General features: G+C 52.6%; 6 protein-coding genes across 7 annotated transcripts; 3 read left to right on the plus strand and 3 right to left on the minus strand.

The window, feature by feature from the left end:
* Positions 1 to 552: 552 nt before the first annotated feature.
* On the plus strand, positions 553 to 1,377 carry LOC111069534 (cytochrome b5). Its single transcript, XM_022359638.2, has one exon. It carries the CDS (start codon positions 756 to 758, stop codon positions 1,146 to 1,148), a length of 393 nt encoding a protein of 130 aa, XP_022215330.2. The 5' UTR covers positions 553 to 755; the 3' UTR covers positions 1,149 to 1,377.
* On the minus strand, positions 1,177 to 5,506 carry LOC111069530 (ATPase family AAA domain-containing protein 5). 2 transcript variants are annotated; one of them, XM_022359633.2, is made up of 4 exons: positions 5,271 to 5,506; positions 4,333 to 5,169; positions 1,725 to 4,274; positions 1,177 to 1,660 (listed from the first exon to the last, which is right to left on the minus strand). In XM_022359633.2, the coding sequence occupies exons 2-4, from the start codon at positions 5,088 to 5,090 to the stop codon at positions 1,390 to 1,392; spliced, it is 3,579 nt and encodes a 1,192-aa protein (XP_022215325.2). In that variant the 5' UTR covers positions 5,091 to 5,169; positions 5,271 to 5,506; the 3' UTR covers positions 1,177 to 1,389. The 2 variants fall into 2 exon arrangements, with proteins under 2 accessions (XP_022215325.2, XP_022215326.2); XM_022359634.2 differs by having other exon boundaries at positions 4,333 to 5,064; positions 5,327 to 5,404.
* Positions 5,507 to 5,577: 71 nt separating this feature from the next.
* On the plus strand, positions 5,578 to 6,216 carry LOC111069533 (probable trafficking protein particle complex subunit 2). Its single transcript, XM_022359637.2, has 2 exons — positions 5,578 to 5,722; positions 5,791 to 6,216. Exons 1-2 carry the CDS (start codon positions 5,636 to 5,638, stop codon positions 6,121 to 6,123), a joined length of 420 nt encoding a protein of 139 aa, XP_022215329.2. The 5' UTR covers positions 5,578 to 5,635; the 3' UTR covers positions 6,124 to 6,216.
* Positions 6,166 to 7,392, minus strand: LOC111069532 (translocon-associated protein subunit beta). The gene is made up of 3 exons (XM_022359636.2): positions 7,282 to 7,392; positions 6,719 to 7,094; positions 6,166 to 6,662 (listed from the first exon to the last, which is right to left on the minus strand). Exons 2-3 carry the CDS (start codon positions 7,091 to 7,093, stop codon positions 6,465 to 6,467), a joined length of 573 nt encoding a protein of 190 aa, XP_022215328.1. The 5' UTR covers position 7,094; positions 7,282 to 7,392; the 3' UTR covers positions 6,166 to 6,464.
* Positions 7,393 to 7,791: 399 nt separating this feature from the next.
* On the minus strand, positions 7,792 to 14,128 carry LOC111069529 (WASH complex subunit homolog 5). The gene is made up of 6 exons (XM_022359630.2): positions 13,976 to 14,128; positions 13,816 to 13,918; positions 12,309 to 13,754; positions 10,845 to 12,232; positions 10,411 to 10,782; positions 7,792 to 10,336 (listed from the first exon to the last, which is right to left on the minus strand). Exons 1-6 carry the CDS (start codon positions 14,095 to 14,097, stop codon positions 10,183 to 10,185), a joined length of 3,585 nt encoding a protein of 1,194 aa, XP_022215322.2. The 5' UTR covers positions 14,098 to 14,128; the 3' UTR covers positions 7,792 to 10,182.
* On the plus strand, positions 7,957 to 10,174 carry LOC111069531 (phosphoglucomutase). The gene is made up of 4 exons (XM_022359635.2): positions 7,957 to 8,121; positions 8,187 to 8,433; positions 8,600 to 9,818; positions 9,890 to 10,174. The coding sequence occupies exons 1-4, from the start codon at positions 8,044 to 8,046 to the stop codon at positions 10,026 to 10,028; spliced, it is 1,683 nt and encodes a 560-aa protein (XP_022215327.2). The 5' UTR covers positions 7,957 to 8,043; the 3' UTR covers positions 10,029 to 10,174.
* Positions 14,129 to 14,375: the final 247 nt, after the last annotated feature.

The following is a 14,375-nucleotide window of genomic DNA, read 5'->3' on the forward strand; positions in this document are numbered from 1 at the left end:
CACCTATGAAATTCCTATTTAAATTGCACCTGCGCAACAGCTGAATGCTATACACGCAGATTTCCAACAGTTTCATGCGGATTAGTCATGTTTTGAGGCAAGTAATGGCTAATAAAAAGCTGTCTGAGAAGCGGATTGACCAGCAAAGATAGTAGAACTTCCCCATTGCCTGCCATCCTTCTTTGTCACTGTCACACAATCACATACTGTTATCACCCAAAAAAAGCTGTCTAATAGAAGATAAATCGCTTCCCAGACATTAGCAACAATGAATCATCCACCCGTACAGCGGATGGAACACCGATCCACCGCTGTGGCAGCTACGAGGACCACTACACGGCATCATTCTCAATCAATTTGCATTAACTTGGCTGAGTTAAGTAAGGAAGTAAGAGCTATTAAGCAGCAACAGACATTAGGGGACGTGAAATTCTCACGTATTTCTTATCAACCGAGCGATAGAACTGAAATTGCACATTCATTGGGTTTGTTACCAATTATAGACGGTAAAAACCAGGCAAAGAACCGATTTCGCACTATTGATAAATGTTAAACATAAGCAAAGGGCGTACCTGGCACGCGTCCATTGTGCGAGAGTCCGTTGAACTAATAACAACGCCCGGGCCCGGACTCAGAAGATTCCATTAGCGGAAACAAGATAAATCATATCGCTATCAGACGCTTGCTAAATTAACAGCAGCCATAAAGCAAGGTTGCTGTTCCAACGGCAATTCAATCAATTATCGAATACAATTATGTCAGAGCTGTACGAGCTGTCGGAGGTGGCCGAGCAGAATGGCAAAAAGGGGAAACCCTGCTGGATCATAATCAAGGGCAACGTCTACGATGTGACCAAGTTCCTCAGCGAGCATCCGGGCGGGGAGGATCTGCTGCTCGAATACGGCGGTAAAGATGCCAGCAAGGCCTTCAGACAAGCCGGTCACTCGTCGGATGCCGAGAAGGATTTGAAGAACTTCAAAATTGGTGAACTTCGGACCACCACGACTGCTGCTACGACGACGACGCCCATTCAAGCGCAGCCCACGTTGAACCAGGAAAAGGAGAAGCGGGTCAGCAGTCCAGCGCCAACGGATGATGCGGAACCCATGAAGAAGAGCTCTGGCTCTGGGTTCCTCTGTTGCTGCTAGTGGATCAATGTGGATGTACATTGTACAAGTGGTTACAAGTCATATAATTGATTTATTAACATAAGTATATAGTGTAATTAACGTTTAGCTAGGATACGACTCTCCCATACGACTCCCATCGGCATTTATAGCTAAGCAAGCAAACTCGCCAACGCACCGAAAAACCTTAGGCTAAGAAGATCTAAGAACTCTGCTTACCTTGATCAAATAAATTGCAATTACTCATCAGCCAACAATTATACTAGACTATTGAATGATCCTTTGAATCGTCGTCCGCCATCGCCGCCGCCTCTTGGAACACACTGCACGCAGAGTCGAACGAGTCCATGGCGAAGCTCGTCACGTTCACCGTGTGATTGCGTAGATAGTGATAGAAGCGACTCGACTTGCGCTCCTGCCCCACGCGCTCCCTCTCACTGCGACAAATGGAGCGCAGCACGGGCTCGTAGTCGAGTGCCTTGGAGGCGGCAGAGCGCAGCTGGCCAATGCCCAAGTGCTCGCCGATGGTCACCCTGGGAGGAAAGACATTTCAGTTCGTTTATTCGTGTACCTTTGGGTTATGTGAAGACCACCTACCTCTGTGCTGGCTTGTCGAACAGGTTGTAGGCACACTCCTTGGCCTCCAGGCCAGTGAGGAGAGCCTGCTCCACCAGCATATGGGAGATATCCTCCGACAGGTACAGCTGCAGCCGATCGCCGCAGTCCTGGTTGGCGTCCATCAGAGCAGCCAGCGAAATGTTGTCGTAGAAGGCAGCCAGTGTGGCGAGCGGAGAGCTCTCCTCGCTCTTCCGCTGGCTAGTGGCACTGCTCAGCCAGGCCTTCTTGGGTGAGCGGGTCTTCCGCTTGGCACTGGCCCTAGTGGCGGCAGGCGGGGGCTGCTGCTGATCCTTCAGCAGAGCAGAGGTGGCCATCAGCTCGGAGAGATTCAGGCGCAGCAGACGAAAGTCCACGGGGAAGGGAATCCGATGCTGGACATTCTGGGAGCAGGTGAAGAACTCGAACAGTCGCTGGTGTATGTGGCAGCCATCCACAGTGGCCAGGCGTGTGGAGGATTTGCTGGGGGACTGCTTCACCGACTGCTGACTGGCGGCAGCCTGGCCCTTGAGGTCGCCGCCACTCTGGATGTAAAACTGCAGCTCCATGAGGGTTTTGCGCAGGTTCTGCTGGTTGTACAGATACAGGGATATCAGCTCGTCCAGCTCGATGGGACAGTTCTCCATGAGAGCCAGCACAGCCAGGAATCTGGAGATGTTCAGGGCATTGGGTGCCTGGAAGTGGATCTGGTTCTGCTGCATCATACGCTGCAGATGCGAGCAGTTCGGGTCGGAAGCCACCACCACCACGGGCCGCTTCGAGCTGGCCGCCAGCGTGTAGATGGCGTCCGTGAACCCCGCGTCCATGTTGTCGAACAGAATGTCCGCATCTTCGATGAGTATCAGGGACTTTCGCACAGCCTCCACGCCTGCTGGCTCCCCCTGCTGCTGCTGCTGCTGTTGCTTCTTGGCCTTGAGGCCGCTCTTCTGGAGCTTGTGCAGCAGCTGCTGCGAGGATCCGCCCCCCGTCTTGCTGTCCTTGCGTATCTGATGCGACTGCGTGGCCTCCTGCAGCTCCTGGATGAGCTTCTTGCCCGTCCGCTTCATCCCCGCATTGATCTCCAGCACATTGAAGTTCATGTCGTTGGCCAGGGCGATGACAGCGTTGGTCTTCCCGCTCGAGGAGGGGCCCACCAGTACGATGGTGTTGCTGGTGGCCCCCACCGAGCTGGAGTCGTTGCCAAAGTCAAAGGAGGAGTCGTCGAAGGTCTGCGAGCTGCGGCCACCGTTGCCATTCCAGCCGGAGAGGAACTCCCGCAGCTCGTGCACGGGCGTCAGATTGACCAGGACCTGCTCGAACAGCAGGGGCTTGTACTTCTCGGTGAAGAGCAGCTCTCCGTTCGGCGCCGAGAGCGGGGGCTGGGCCTCCTCCGTGCTGCCGTGATCGAACTGTTCCATCGAGCGCAGCGTGCGCCGAGTGACCACAAACGATTCGCCCATCTGCTGCGTGTCCTGGGCGGAGTCGATCGCGCTGAAGTGGCGGTACTTCTCCCTCATTTGGTTGTAGCACTTGAAGGTGGGGAAGCGCTCGAACTCGTTCTTCCAGAGCTTCACAAATGCCCGCTTGTTGTCCAGCTGGGGCAGAGTCGTGTATGCCGCCTTGTCTGTACCATTGTTGTAGGCCTGATGCCAGTCGGATGCCTGGCAATTGGTGAAGCCACTCGCCTTGGAGCGCCTCTTATAAGATGGCAGCGACACCTCCTCACCGTCATCTTCTTTCCGCAGTGGAAAGGGAATCCGCAGCGATCCATCACGTATCGTTTCATAGCTCTCACAGCCCACGTGGGCTATGCTCGGAAATACCTCGTAGCTCTCCTCGTAGTACTGCTCAAAGTTCTTCTGGCGGATCTGCTCCTGCCTGATCTTCTCGGGCACGCCCGACTGCAGGAATGCCTGACGAGCCTTGAGGACAGAGGGATCCGGACTGGGCTTGGGCAGCTGCCTGACAAAGAGCGGCGCCAGCTTCTTTGGCGTGGACACCGGATTACTGTTGTCCAGATCAATGATCTCAATGGATTCATCGGCTTTTTGCATATTTTTTGCTGCGGCAGCTGCCACGCTTGCCTTTGCCTTCGTGGGACTCGTCTCCAGGTCGTAGTCGTAGCGAGCCTTTCCCGCACAAGAGCGACGCGGTCGCCCCGGGGGCGTGCCCGTAGATTCCACATCGATGGATGCCGTCTCCACAATGCTTTTCCTACGCTGCGGTCGTCGCTTTGGTGTGTCCAGTGGAGGGGTTTCTATCGTCACGGGCAGCTCTTTGGGCGACTCCACTTTGGGAAAGTAGCCCAAGAGACTGTCGCGTTTCTTGGTGGGAGAGGAGAGTTTAGCTAGGAATTCCGCCGTGTCAGTGTCAGTGACCTGTGAGCGACTAACAGCTACCACACCGACACCGACACCCCCACCCACATCCACTGAGCTCAAACGGCGTGTGCGTGGCCTACCCCGACCACGTTTCACAGGAACCGTAGGCGCCGATGAGGCGGCTGGGGTCGGCTCCTTTGGCTCCTCAGTCCTTGTCAGCATTTTCTTCAATCTGCGGAAACATTTCAAAGTTAACTATCCCTTTCTGTAGACCACTGACGGAGTCTTACCTCTTGGCTCGCTGGTCCATTTGCTGATCGATGTAGTCCTCCCTCGCTTCTTCTTGGAGTCGTCGTTTGGCTCCTCCCTTGCGATCGTTCCAGTCCTGGAGCAGTTGCTTGCGCTTAGACGTGGGTGTGCCCGCAGCAGCGGCATCATCTGCCTGATCGGCAGGGGACTCGGAGGCATCCCTGCCGCCATCGTTGACGCCTATGGATCGGTTTCTGGCGTTCATCATGAACTCGAATACATTGGTGGCACTTTTGGCCTTGGCTGGCGGTGCTGTGGCCCCATTTTCAGGCCTCCCAGTTTTGGGAAAATGCTTCAGTATGCTATGGTGTTCGGCCACGGGGGTGCTGCACTTGAGGGGACTCGATTTTCGCTTGCCATTCTTCAGGCCGTTCTCCTGAGCTGCCTTCTCCCGCAGCGGCAGCGGCTGGGGCTTGGGCTCCCTGACATCCATTCCTGGGGGTCTCTCTTCGGTTTCGGCCAGCAGGGCGGCACGGCGTTTCTCCTCGCGCTTTCGCTTGTGCTTCTCGCGATGCTTCTGCTTCACCGAGTAGAGGACCTCCTCCATGTTCTGCAAGATGAGCTTCGATTTGGCACTGGGCGGTGCTCGCAGCACGAATGGAGACGTTGGCTCTAGCTCCAGTCCATTTCTGGTTGGAGTTCTGGGCGGACTCGTGGTTTCGGCTGCTTCCGCTGCTGCGGCTGCTGTACTCGTTGTTGTTGCAATGTGCTCACTTGTAAGACAATTTACATCAGTCATTTTCTTGGTTTCTTCGCTGGAGAGTTTAATACATGACTATTTTGGAGTGTGTGCGTGTGTGGGGGGTCTGTGTGGGTGTCTGGGTGTGTGTAAGCGGGTAAAATACAGAAGCCAAACTTATAAAATCGCAACAAACAATGGGCAAAGCATACTAAAATACAATAATAATGAATGGTGTACCTTGCGGCCAAACGATTTCTTTGCACTTTCACACGCACACACACTTCCGCACTCACGTTGGCTTTGGGCACACTCTACAGACACGCCTTAAGATGGCAGGATGTTGGCTATGACGAGGCTGTTCTTCAAGGCGTTTAAAGGCACTTTTAAACAATTTAATTGCATTTTATGGCATAAAAACGAGGAATGTGCTGTAGGAAAAAGGCGCGAATAAAAAGTGTTGCAAAACGATTACTTCTTTAAACACTGATTTTGGTATTTTGTGCCACCCACTAGTGCTATTCAAAAAGGCAGTAGTGCTAAATACTCCTTGTTTTTATTGTTGCCAGCAAAAAAAAATAAAATAAAGCAAAAATCAAACGAGTATGTCCACCTATTATTTTGTTATTGTCGGCCACAATGATAATCCCATCTACGAGAAGGAGTTTAGCACTGTCAACAAGGAATTCAGGGTACAATATCGCCACAGAATACAGAGTGCTGGAATCCATCTAAAACGCTATCATTCTCATCCTTGCAGAAAGAGGACCACAGACACCTGAGTCAGTTCATTGCTCACGCTGCCTTGGACCTGGTGGACGAGCACAAATGGAAAACGGCCAATATGCAGCTAAAGTCGATAGACCGCTTCAATCAATGGTTCGTCTCCGCCTTCATCACGGCCAGCCAGATCCGCTTCATAATTGTGCACGACAACAAGAACGACGAGGGCATCAAGAGCTTCTTCAACGAGATGTACGATACGTACATTAAGCATTCCATGAACGCCTTCTATAAGATCAACACGCCCATCAAGTCGTCAATGTTCGAGAAGAAGGCGGAGATCTTCGGGCGAAAGTATTTGTTATCGTGAAGCTGTTAATCCAATCCTCTAGTCAGTAAGCAATGTGTAATATAAATTTGATTTAATTTATTTAGAAAACCAGTCTAATGACACGAAAATAGCTTAACTCTTGATGGTCTAGTTTTATTCTTGTTTCTTTCAATGCGCCTTCGAATCAAATCTAAAACGATTTAACGCCTCCCCTCCCCAGTTACAATTCCAAACGGGAGCTGTACAATATGCTAAATGTGTGGCACGATGGATGAGCGCATGGAAGTGGAATCGATTGGAGGTTGAAGCAACAATATAGTACGGAATTGTAATGGGCGTTCAAATAAATCTCTGGAAATTTGTTCAAATACGAGAGAGGCTTAGTGCTTCTTGGACTTGCCAGCACGCTCGTATTTGCTCTTGGACTGGTGCCACAGGCCCAGGGGGATGGCCAGGGAAGGCAGGGTCATGACGGCGAAGGCCACCCAGTCGAAGCAGTGGGAGGAGAAGCGCTTGTTGTACTCGTTCAGGTTGACAATGCCACCCTCACCGGGCTCCGAGCTGATGGCCAGTTGGAGCTGAAAGCACATGAATCCTTAGACCAAGTAGGTGACTAAAGAAATCAGTGACTTACCGCCTCAGCCTCCTCGACGGGCTTGTAGGACACCTCGGCGGCTGTGAAGTTGAAGTAGCCAAAGGCCTTGGGGCGCACCACCACGACATGGGTGAAGTTGGTCTGAGGGGCAATCCTCTCCACGGTAGCGGTGGGCTGGCCACCAACCACCTCGAAGGCCTCGGGATGGAAGCCATTATCCACCAGCTGGACGTTGGTGGCAGCACCATTGCCCACATTGAAGATGGTGTAGCGCACCAGCAGATCGCTCTTCTCCACCAGGTATTTGTTCAAAATCTGCTTGGAAACCAGGAGGCGGGCACGTGTCTCGTCCTCGGACAAGCAAACGCTAAACACCGCAAAGAGCGCGCACAGGGCGAGGATTTGTTTGAACATGCTGCAAGAGAGGAGAAAATGTTTCAACGTTTCACTTTTTTGTTGACGTGGAAGGGCAGCCACTGGAATGGGAGCCACAAAAGGGCAGCAGCTCACGATCTTGTTATGCTGTTTTATCACATAAACGCTAATCACAAACAGTGCGCAGCTTTAGCGAGAGCGTTTTTTTTCGTCACAAACCAACTTACTTGGATATTAGTTATTTCTTTCGCGAGCAATTCAATTCTGAAGAGTCCAAATCAAGGCAGCGGCTACTTTCTCGATGACGGTTCGTGACGTGGAAGTGGAACGGGGAACGGACTCGGCTGTCAAACTTCGTAGGCGGTGTGACCGTGTGCTACCAGAAAATATTTCGGTATTTTTACTTGGAGCTACGATAACCTGCGAATGCAGCTCTGGTCTATTTAAAAAAAACAAACCTAAACAAACGTTTGTTTTTGTTTATTTGGCCTGAACCAATTAAATATTTGTTCATTCAATTGATCATTTGTTATGACTTTCGGCAGCCCGGGCTTGTACTATTAACATACTTTTCAGTCAAGACTTTCGTAGGCCGGCATCTAAATAAGAATGCCCTTGAATGACATTGCACCCTACAGCAAACAAAGCCGGCCATATGCGTTTGGCCCGCGATGTGGGTTGAATTATGATAAATAATGATGATCCTAACTATTTTACGATTTTAATGCATTGATTAATTAATGGATGATCAAGCAAACCCGATGATACACACCCCTCAAGCACTGGTCATGCCTGGGGGGCAGCACGCACCGATGATAGCGCTTATCAGTGCCGTCGCAGCCGAACCGCCAGAACATCGCGCTCGCTTATCAGTGGGAGGAGAATTCGCTTAGCTCTTGCCCGACACTCAATTTTCATCGCACGCAAACGCAGGTCGGTCGTCCAGTTGGAAATCAACCAGCAGCCGGAAAACTCCAGTGGTTAGCAGCATGTCTCTCAGCGTGGAAACGGTCCAAACGACGCCCTACGAGGGCCAGAAGCCAGGCACCAGTGGATTGCGCAAAAAGGTTTACAACTACAATCAAGAAAATCATCTCGGCTGTCTCGAATCCCGCACTTTGTTCCTCCACAGGTGAAGGTTTTCCTTCAGCCCAACTACACGGAAAACTTTGTCCAGGCCACTTTGTCCGCCAATGGAGCTGCTCTCGCTGGCTCCACCCTGGTCGTGGGTGGCGATGGGCGCTACTACTGCAAGGAGGCTGCAGAGCTGATTGTCCGCATCGCGGCTGCCAACGGCGTGTCCAAGCTGCTGGTGGGGCAAAACGGCATCCTCTCCACTCCGGCGGTGTCTAGCCTGATCCGTCATAACAAGGCCTTGGGTGAGTGCGTCAGGTGTGGGCTTTACTGTAGCTGTAAAAGCAAAAGAGCTTTGCTGATAACAGCCACCACGTAACGAAGCATCTATGCATATATTTGTCGCGCTGTGATCTGCTAGAGGTCTTCCGGGTCAATTAATGATACGAATCCGTACCTCCAACCCTTCAGGTGGCATTGTCTTGACCGCATCCCACAATCCGGGCGGTCCTGACAACGATTTCGGCATCAAGTTTAACTGCGAGAACGGTGGACCAGCCCCAGATGCCTTCACCAACAGCATCTACAAGCTGACCACGGAGATCAAGGATTACAAGCTGGTGCGTGGCCTGCAGATCGACATATCCAAGGTGGGCGTGAGCAACTTCGATATTGCTGGCAAGCCCTTCACCGTGGACGTCATCGATTCGGTGGCCGACTATCTGCGCCTCATGGAAGAGATCTTTGACATGGGCAAGCTCAAAGAGTTTGTCAGCGGCAAGGTCACGGGCAAGCCTCTGAAGATGAGGATCGATGCGCTGAACGGTGTCACCGGCCCCTATGTGAAGGAGATCTTCCTGAAGAGATTGGGTGCCAGCGAGTCCTGCGTGGTCCACACCACTCCACTGCCAGACTTTGGTGGACTCCACCCCGATCCAAATCTGACCTACGCCAAGGATCTGGTGGACACAGTCGCCCAAGGTGATTACGATATTGGTGCCGCCTTCGACGGCGATGGCGATCGCAACATGATCATCGGCCACAAGGCCTTCTTCGTGACGCCCAGCGACTCGCTGGCCGTGATTGCCCATTACCTGGAGGCCATTCCGTACTTCCAGAAGAACGGCGTCCAGGGATTCGCTCGCAGCATGCCCACCGCTTCGGCTGTGGATCTCGTGGGCAAGAAGCTGGGCAAGGAGGTCTTCGAGGTGCCCACGGGCTGGAAGTACTTTGGTAATCTCATGGATGCCGGACGCCTCTGTCTGTGCGGCGAGGAGAGCTTCGGCACTGGCTCCAATCACATCCGCGAAAAGGATGGCATCTGGGCCGCCCTCGCCTGGATCTCGGTGATGCAGCACACGGGCAAGGGCATCGAGGATATCCTCAAGCAGCACTGGTCCATATACGGCCGCAACTACTTCACCCGCTACGACTACGAGGAATGCGCTTCCGATCCCTGCAACGAGATGATGGACACCATGGAGAAGACCATCACGGCGGCAGCATTTGTGGGCAAGAGCTTCTCCAGCGGCGGCAAGAGCTACAAGGTGAAGGAGGCGGACAACTTTAGCTACACAGATCCCGTGGACAAGTCGGTGGCCACCAAGCAGGGTCTGCGCATCGTCTTCGAGGACGGCAGCCGCATCGTGATGCGTCTCAGTGGCACAGGCAGCTCCGGAGCCACAGTGCGGTGAGTACTGGCATGATGCTTTTTTTCGACTCTTCTCCATATTTACTTGTGTTTGTGCTTCCTCCTTTCAGTTTGTACATTGATTCTTATGAGAAGGAGAACGTCTTGGGCCAGGCCAGCGTCATGCTGAAGCCCTTGATTGACATTGCCCTGGAGATTTCTCAGTTGCCCAAATTCACCGGCCGCACTGCTCCCACTGTCATTACATAAATGAGGCCACTCCATGGGGGGAAACGGAGATTACTTACTCATCCGGCATCCTGAATCCTGTACCTCATCTTTGCTGTTATCTCCATTTGTACCTCAGCGAGGCATTTCTTTGTTGTTTTGAATTTATTAAAGTTTGTGTAGCCTAAGAGTCGCCTCACTTGATGGCCGTGGCCAGATACTCGAACTCGGAGAGTATCATGTTGGGTATCCGCTGCTCGAGCACTCCCATCGGCAGGCGACCCAGCCGCACAAAGGCCTGCAGGAAGTGTAGCACCGTAGTCACCTCGGGTCCCAGCATTTCCTTGTCCCTAAAAAAAAAAAGAAAAGAGTTTTGTAATCGATTCTTGGCAGGCAGTATAATCCCCCACAACCCCCCACTCACGATAACTGCGCCTCGGCCACCGTCACCACATACTGACTCATGTAGGAGATGTACAGCATCTTTATGTTCCTGTGGAACTGCTGCAGAATGGTCAGGAGGCCCACCACAAGGGGCACACAATCAATCACATCTTTGGCTGTCTTGGGCAGCAGGCAGTCCGTGTTGGCGGAATGCTGCAGTCGATCTACATGGGCAATGGTGAAGAGGAACAGAAACAGCGAGACATTGTGTGTGTTCTTGGTGGGGAGGAACACCTGCTCCAATGGCTCAAAGTTTCCCGTGTAGAGGAGGATATCCTCCAGCTCTGTCAGCATGCCCACGCCTTGCTCATCGCATAGATCCTTGTTGCGCGAGAGTTCCAGCAGCAGGGCGCTGTGAAGGAGATGGAATTGGAATTGTAATACTCCTCTGGCATTGTGACTCCTCGCACTCACCGATTCAACGTGTCTGCCGTGTTCTGCAACAGCTTGGCCTCGCACTTGCTGCTGAAGCTCAGCTCGCTGGCGATTTGCTGTCGGAGCACCTGCTTCTGGCCCACCGAGAGCACCCAATCCAAGAGCCTGGGCCACACCTTCATCCAGCGCTGCGTATAATCCAGATAATACTTGAGCGGCTGCTTGGCCACCTCGGGGCCGGGGAAGTCGCGCGACTCCAGCTCGTTCGTGAGACTTTCCAGGGCGTCCCGCCACATGCGATCCGAGGTGAGGTTTTTCTGGAGCCGCTCCAGATTGCGCTTCAGCTCGTCCGCCAGCATGTGGGCATACAGCCGTTCCAGTCCGACCATGCCAGCGGGGTCGAGGGCCTCGCGCAGAATGCCAAAGAACCCAGAGGCGGATAGCACCTCCGGGTGCGGGGCTCGCTTCTCATACCAGGTCCGCTTCAGGTCCAGGTAGATGGTCTGCTTGGGCTCTGTGCACTGCAGGAGCTCGTGGGCCAGGCGTCCAATGAAGTTGTTGGAGTTCGTTGGATCCCCCTGCAGGGGCGGGAAGTTGGGAATGGGTATGATCTGGCTCTGATGGATCGACTGCCACTCCTGGACCTTGTTCCGCAGGAAGGCGTTGCACTCCTTCTCCACATTGTAGCTGATGATGCGCTGCGACTCCTCCAGCAGAATGCCCAGACCCTGCACCCTCAGATAGTCCTCGATGTACTCGAAGGACCTTCGATATCCCTCGATGGTCTTGGCCAGAGTCTGCAGCTTCTGTTGCATGAGCTGCACTTGCGACTTGCCCTTCTCGGGCGTGAAGATCAGTCCCAGATTGTAGGCATTGGCCAAATGATTGACCAGCTCCTTGCGAATGCCATCCTCCAGCAGCTGCTTGGGATCCAGCTCGATCACGCCCACCAGGGTGGTCTTCATCATGAGGATTCCCTTAGTAAAAACCGCAATGGAGTTGGTTAGCTGTGCCACCTTGGCACGCTCCTCGAACTGGGCGTACTCTTTCAGCTTGTCCTTGTCGAGGCGCGTGGGAAACTCCTTGATCACGTTCGTCAGCAGGTGGATAATCCTTGCCAGAATGCTGAACATGGTCTCTGGTACGATTTGGAGCACTCGACGCAGAAAGTTGGCCAGCTCAGTGCTGTAATAGTTGGACACGGACACAAGATCCTCGCTCTTGGCCTGATTAATCCTCATCAGGGGCACCTCCAGAGTGCTGGCCAGCTTGAGGAACACTGACCGAATGCCGCGGACTGCGTGCGGCTGCCGCTTGATATGCTCCTGCATGAGGGGCCTGAAGTCACGCTGCATCAGATGCCACGCATAGCTGAAGTCGGTGATCATCTGTATGTGGATCTCAATGTCCTCTTTGAGGTTGAGTAACTAAACGAGAGAGAGAGTGATTCACGGGGATTAGATGCGGCTGTTGGGTAGCTGTGGATAGCTCTAGCTATAGTACCTGTGCCATCCGATTGAGCAGATCTCGCGTCTCCTGAAGCTGCTGCTTGACCAACATGTTGGCGTGCAGATTGTGGTATTCCTGCACCTCGTCTAGGGCCTGCATTACCTGAATGATGAGGCGTCCCGACTTTTGCGGCCTGCCTAGTTCCAGTTTTTGCAGCCGTTTGGCCACCTCCTCGAACCACTGCTGCAGCTGAGCATTCGACTCAATCTTCGCCAGCGGCCGTGTGCCGGCAAAGGCCTCGCTCAGCTCCTGCAAACGCATCATGGCCCCATCGCGGCTCTTGCTCCAGCGCTCGTCCCTGCTCTGCTGAACATCGCCCAGCAGCTCCCGCACAGTCAGCTCCATTTGGCTGCAGTTGAGCAAGAGATGGTACAGAGTGTTCCGGTTGAACTGCAGCTCCTTAAGCACCAACTGGTGGACGTGGCTGGGCTGGACGGCAGTGCACGACATGATGAATACCTCGCGGGAGGTGTGCAGGCAGTACCAGCGTAGCAGGACATTGCATTGTCGCATCAGGACAATCAGCTTGTTGGCGTGCTGCAGCACGAAGCCGTCGTCGAGGACTCCTTCGCGGACAATCTCTTGGGTCTTTTGGAGGGTCTTCGCCAACTGCTCCCTTTGCTGCTGGCACAGCGACTGAACGGCTTCGGGATTCACAATATTAGCTATGGCCGATCTGGCCGCCTGGAAGTCCAGCCAGGCGTCGATCAGGTTCACAGTGATGCCCATGTACACGGATATTATCCAATTGTCGCAGTAAAACTTGTCCACAATCTCGCGCATCTGCGAGCCCTGGCCGTGCAGCACCTGGGGACAGAAGTAGAGACACACGTACAGCATCGCCGCCTGGGACGAGAGCGCCGTCGAGCGATGCGTGGGATGCGGATAGATGGCCAACTGGTTGTATATGTCATCGCAGCGGAGGCGGGCAACGACCAGATCTACGAATGTCGCATCAAAGCGAATGCGGGAGAAGTACGCTTCGGGGTATTTGGGAACCACCAGATTGGCAGCTCCGGCCGCTGCCTGTTTCCCGCCCAAACTTAACAATCTGGCGGCCTCCGAGGGATGCGCGTAGCCAGTGGATCGCAGCAGTAGACAGACATCGTGGATGTTGCTCTCATCGCCACTGGGCGTGGCATCGCCACCGCTGTAGCGGTAGTAGGAGATCAGCAGGCGCTCCCTCACATCGCCGCAAATGTGGTAATCCAGAAGCAGCAAAATTACTCCATACAAGTACAGAGACTCGCACAAGAGTTGTTTGCCCTCCTCGTCCTGCAGTACAGTCTCCAACGTTTGCTGGATGTAGTAGCCACTGTTCAGCTCCTCGATGTACTGCTGCAGTGACACTGCATAGTGATGGATGCTCTGGAAGGCCAGGTAAAAGCGACTTATCAACGGCAAATGGCTCCGAATGTCATCATCCAATTCGCTGAGCACCTACGCCATGAAATGTCATCCAATTACAATGTTATGCTTGCATTTCAAGTGTACTGCTTACCGGGCTCTCTTCGATTATCTTTTCGTGCTCTTCGGCCACCTTGAAGTAGCTAAAGTCGAGTATAATCTCGCCATATTTCTCCCGCTCGGCCTTTGTCTCCAATCTGCAGGGCGGCACCACAGATGTTCACCATTGTTTTTCGGGTCATATTTGCACTCACCGATATATTTGTGGCACATAGTCCTTGAGCCGAAGGATCTCGGCTATGATGGAGTTTCCTACCGACACAATATTAAGCAGATTTTGACCACAAGCATTGTTTTCAGACAAGAACTCAGTCATATTGCCAAAAAAACAAAAACAAAAATCAAAAACAATCACAACCAGAGTGACCGATAACGATAAAAAATACCATCCGGACAAAAAATAAATACCATTAAATATCTTTTCAGTTTCGAGAAATACCATTTAAATACCATAAATTTAAAACATTAATTTCAAGTGTTTTGTCTATTTAAATAAATAAAAAATATTATTTAGATCATTATAAAACATTCCCGTTAGGAACATGCGGCTCACACCACGAAAAAGAGGGGAAAGTCTCCGCAACTTTTGAAAAC

This window comes from Drosophila obscura, unplaced genomic scaffold (assembly GCF_018151105.1).
Source record: "Drosophila obscura isolate BZ-5 IFL unplaced genomic scaffold, ASM1815110v1 contig_1, whole genome shotgun sequence".
NCBI lineage: Eukaryota > Metazoa > Arthropoda > Insecta > Diptera > Drosophilidae > Drosophila > Drosophila obscura.

What these genes read in the sequence shown, in the direction of transcription:
- LOC111069530 (XM_022359633.2), bottom strand. Translation starts at nt 5,090, where the DNA reads ATGACTGATGTAAATTGTCTTACAAGTGAGCACATTGCAACAACAACG. An exon ending in ATGGACCAGCGAGCCAAGAG is followed by an intron (nt 4,275 to 4,332) that starts GTAAGACTCCGT and finishes ATGTTTCCGCAG; the next exon opens with ATTGAAGAAAATGCTGACAA. An exon ending in TTCGACAAGCCAGCACAGAG is followed by an intron (nt 1,661 to 1,724) that starts GTAGGTGGTCTT and finishes CTTTCCTCCCAG; the next exon opens with GGTGACCATCGGCGAGCACT.
- LOC111069532 (XM_022359636.2), bottom strand. Translation starts at nt 7,093, where the DNA reads ATGTTCAAACAAATCCTCGCCCTGTGCGCGCTCTTTGCGGTGTTTAGC. An exon ending in CCGTCGAGGAGGCTGAGGCG is followed by an intron (nt 6,663 to 6,718) that starts GTAAGTCACTGA and finishes ATGTGCTTTCAG; the next exon opens with CTCCAACTGGCCATCAGCTC.
- LOC111069534 (XM_022359638.2), top strand. Translation starts at nt 756, where the DNA reads ATGTCAGAGCTGTACGAGCTGTCGGAGGTGGCCGAGCAGAATGGCAAA.
- LOC111069529 (XM_022359630.2), bottom strand. Translation starts at nt 14,097, where the DNA reads ATGACTGAGTTCTTGTCTGAAAACAATGCTTGTGGTCAAAATCTGCTT. An exon ending in TGCTCAATCGGATGGCACAG is followed by an intron (nt 12,233 to 12,308) that starts GTACTATAGCTA and finishes TCTCTCGTTTAG; the next exon opens with TTACTCAACCTCAAAGAGGA. An exon ending in GTGGCCGAGGCGCAGTTATC is followed by an intron (nt 10,337 to 10,410) that starts GTGAGTGGGGGG and finishes TTTTTTTTTTAG; the next exon opens with GGACAAGGAAATGCTGGGAC.
- LOC111069531 (XM_022359635.2), top strand. Translation starts at nt 8,044, where the DNA reads ATGTCTCTCAGCGTGGAAACGGTCCAAACGACGCCCTACGAGGGCCAG. An exon ending in CCGTCATAACAAGGCCTTGG is followed by an intron (nt 8,434 to 8,599) that starts GTGAGTGCGTCA and finishes CCAACCCTTCAG; the next exon opens with GTGGCATTGTCTTGACCGCA. An exon ending in AGCTCCGGAGCCACAGTGCG is followed by an intron (nt 9,819 to 9,889) that starts GTGAGTACTGGC and finishes TCCTCCTTTCAG; the next exon opens with TTTGTACATTGATTCTTATG.
- LOC111069533 (XM_022359637.2), top strand. Translation starts at nt 5,636, where the DNA reads ATGTCCACCTATTATTTTGTTATTGTCGGCCACAATGATAATCCCATC. An exon ending in CTGTCAACAAGGAATTCAGG is followed by an intron (nt 5,723 to 5,790) that starts GTACAATATCGC and finishes TCATCCTTGCAG; the next exon opens with AAAGAGGACCACAGACACCT.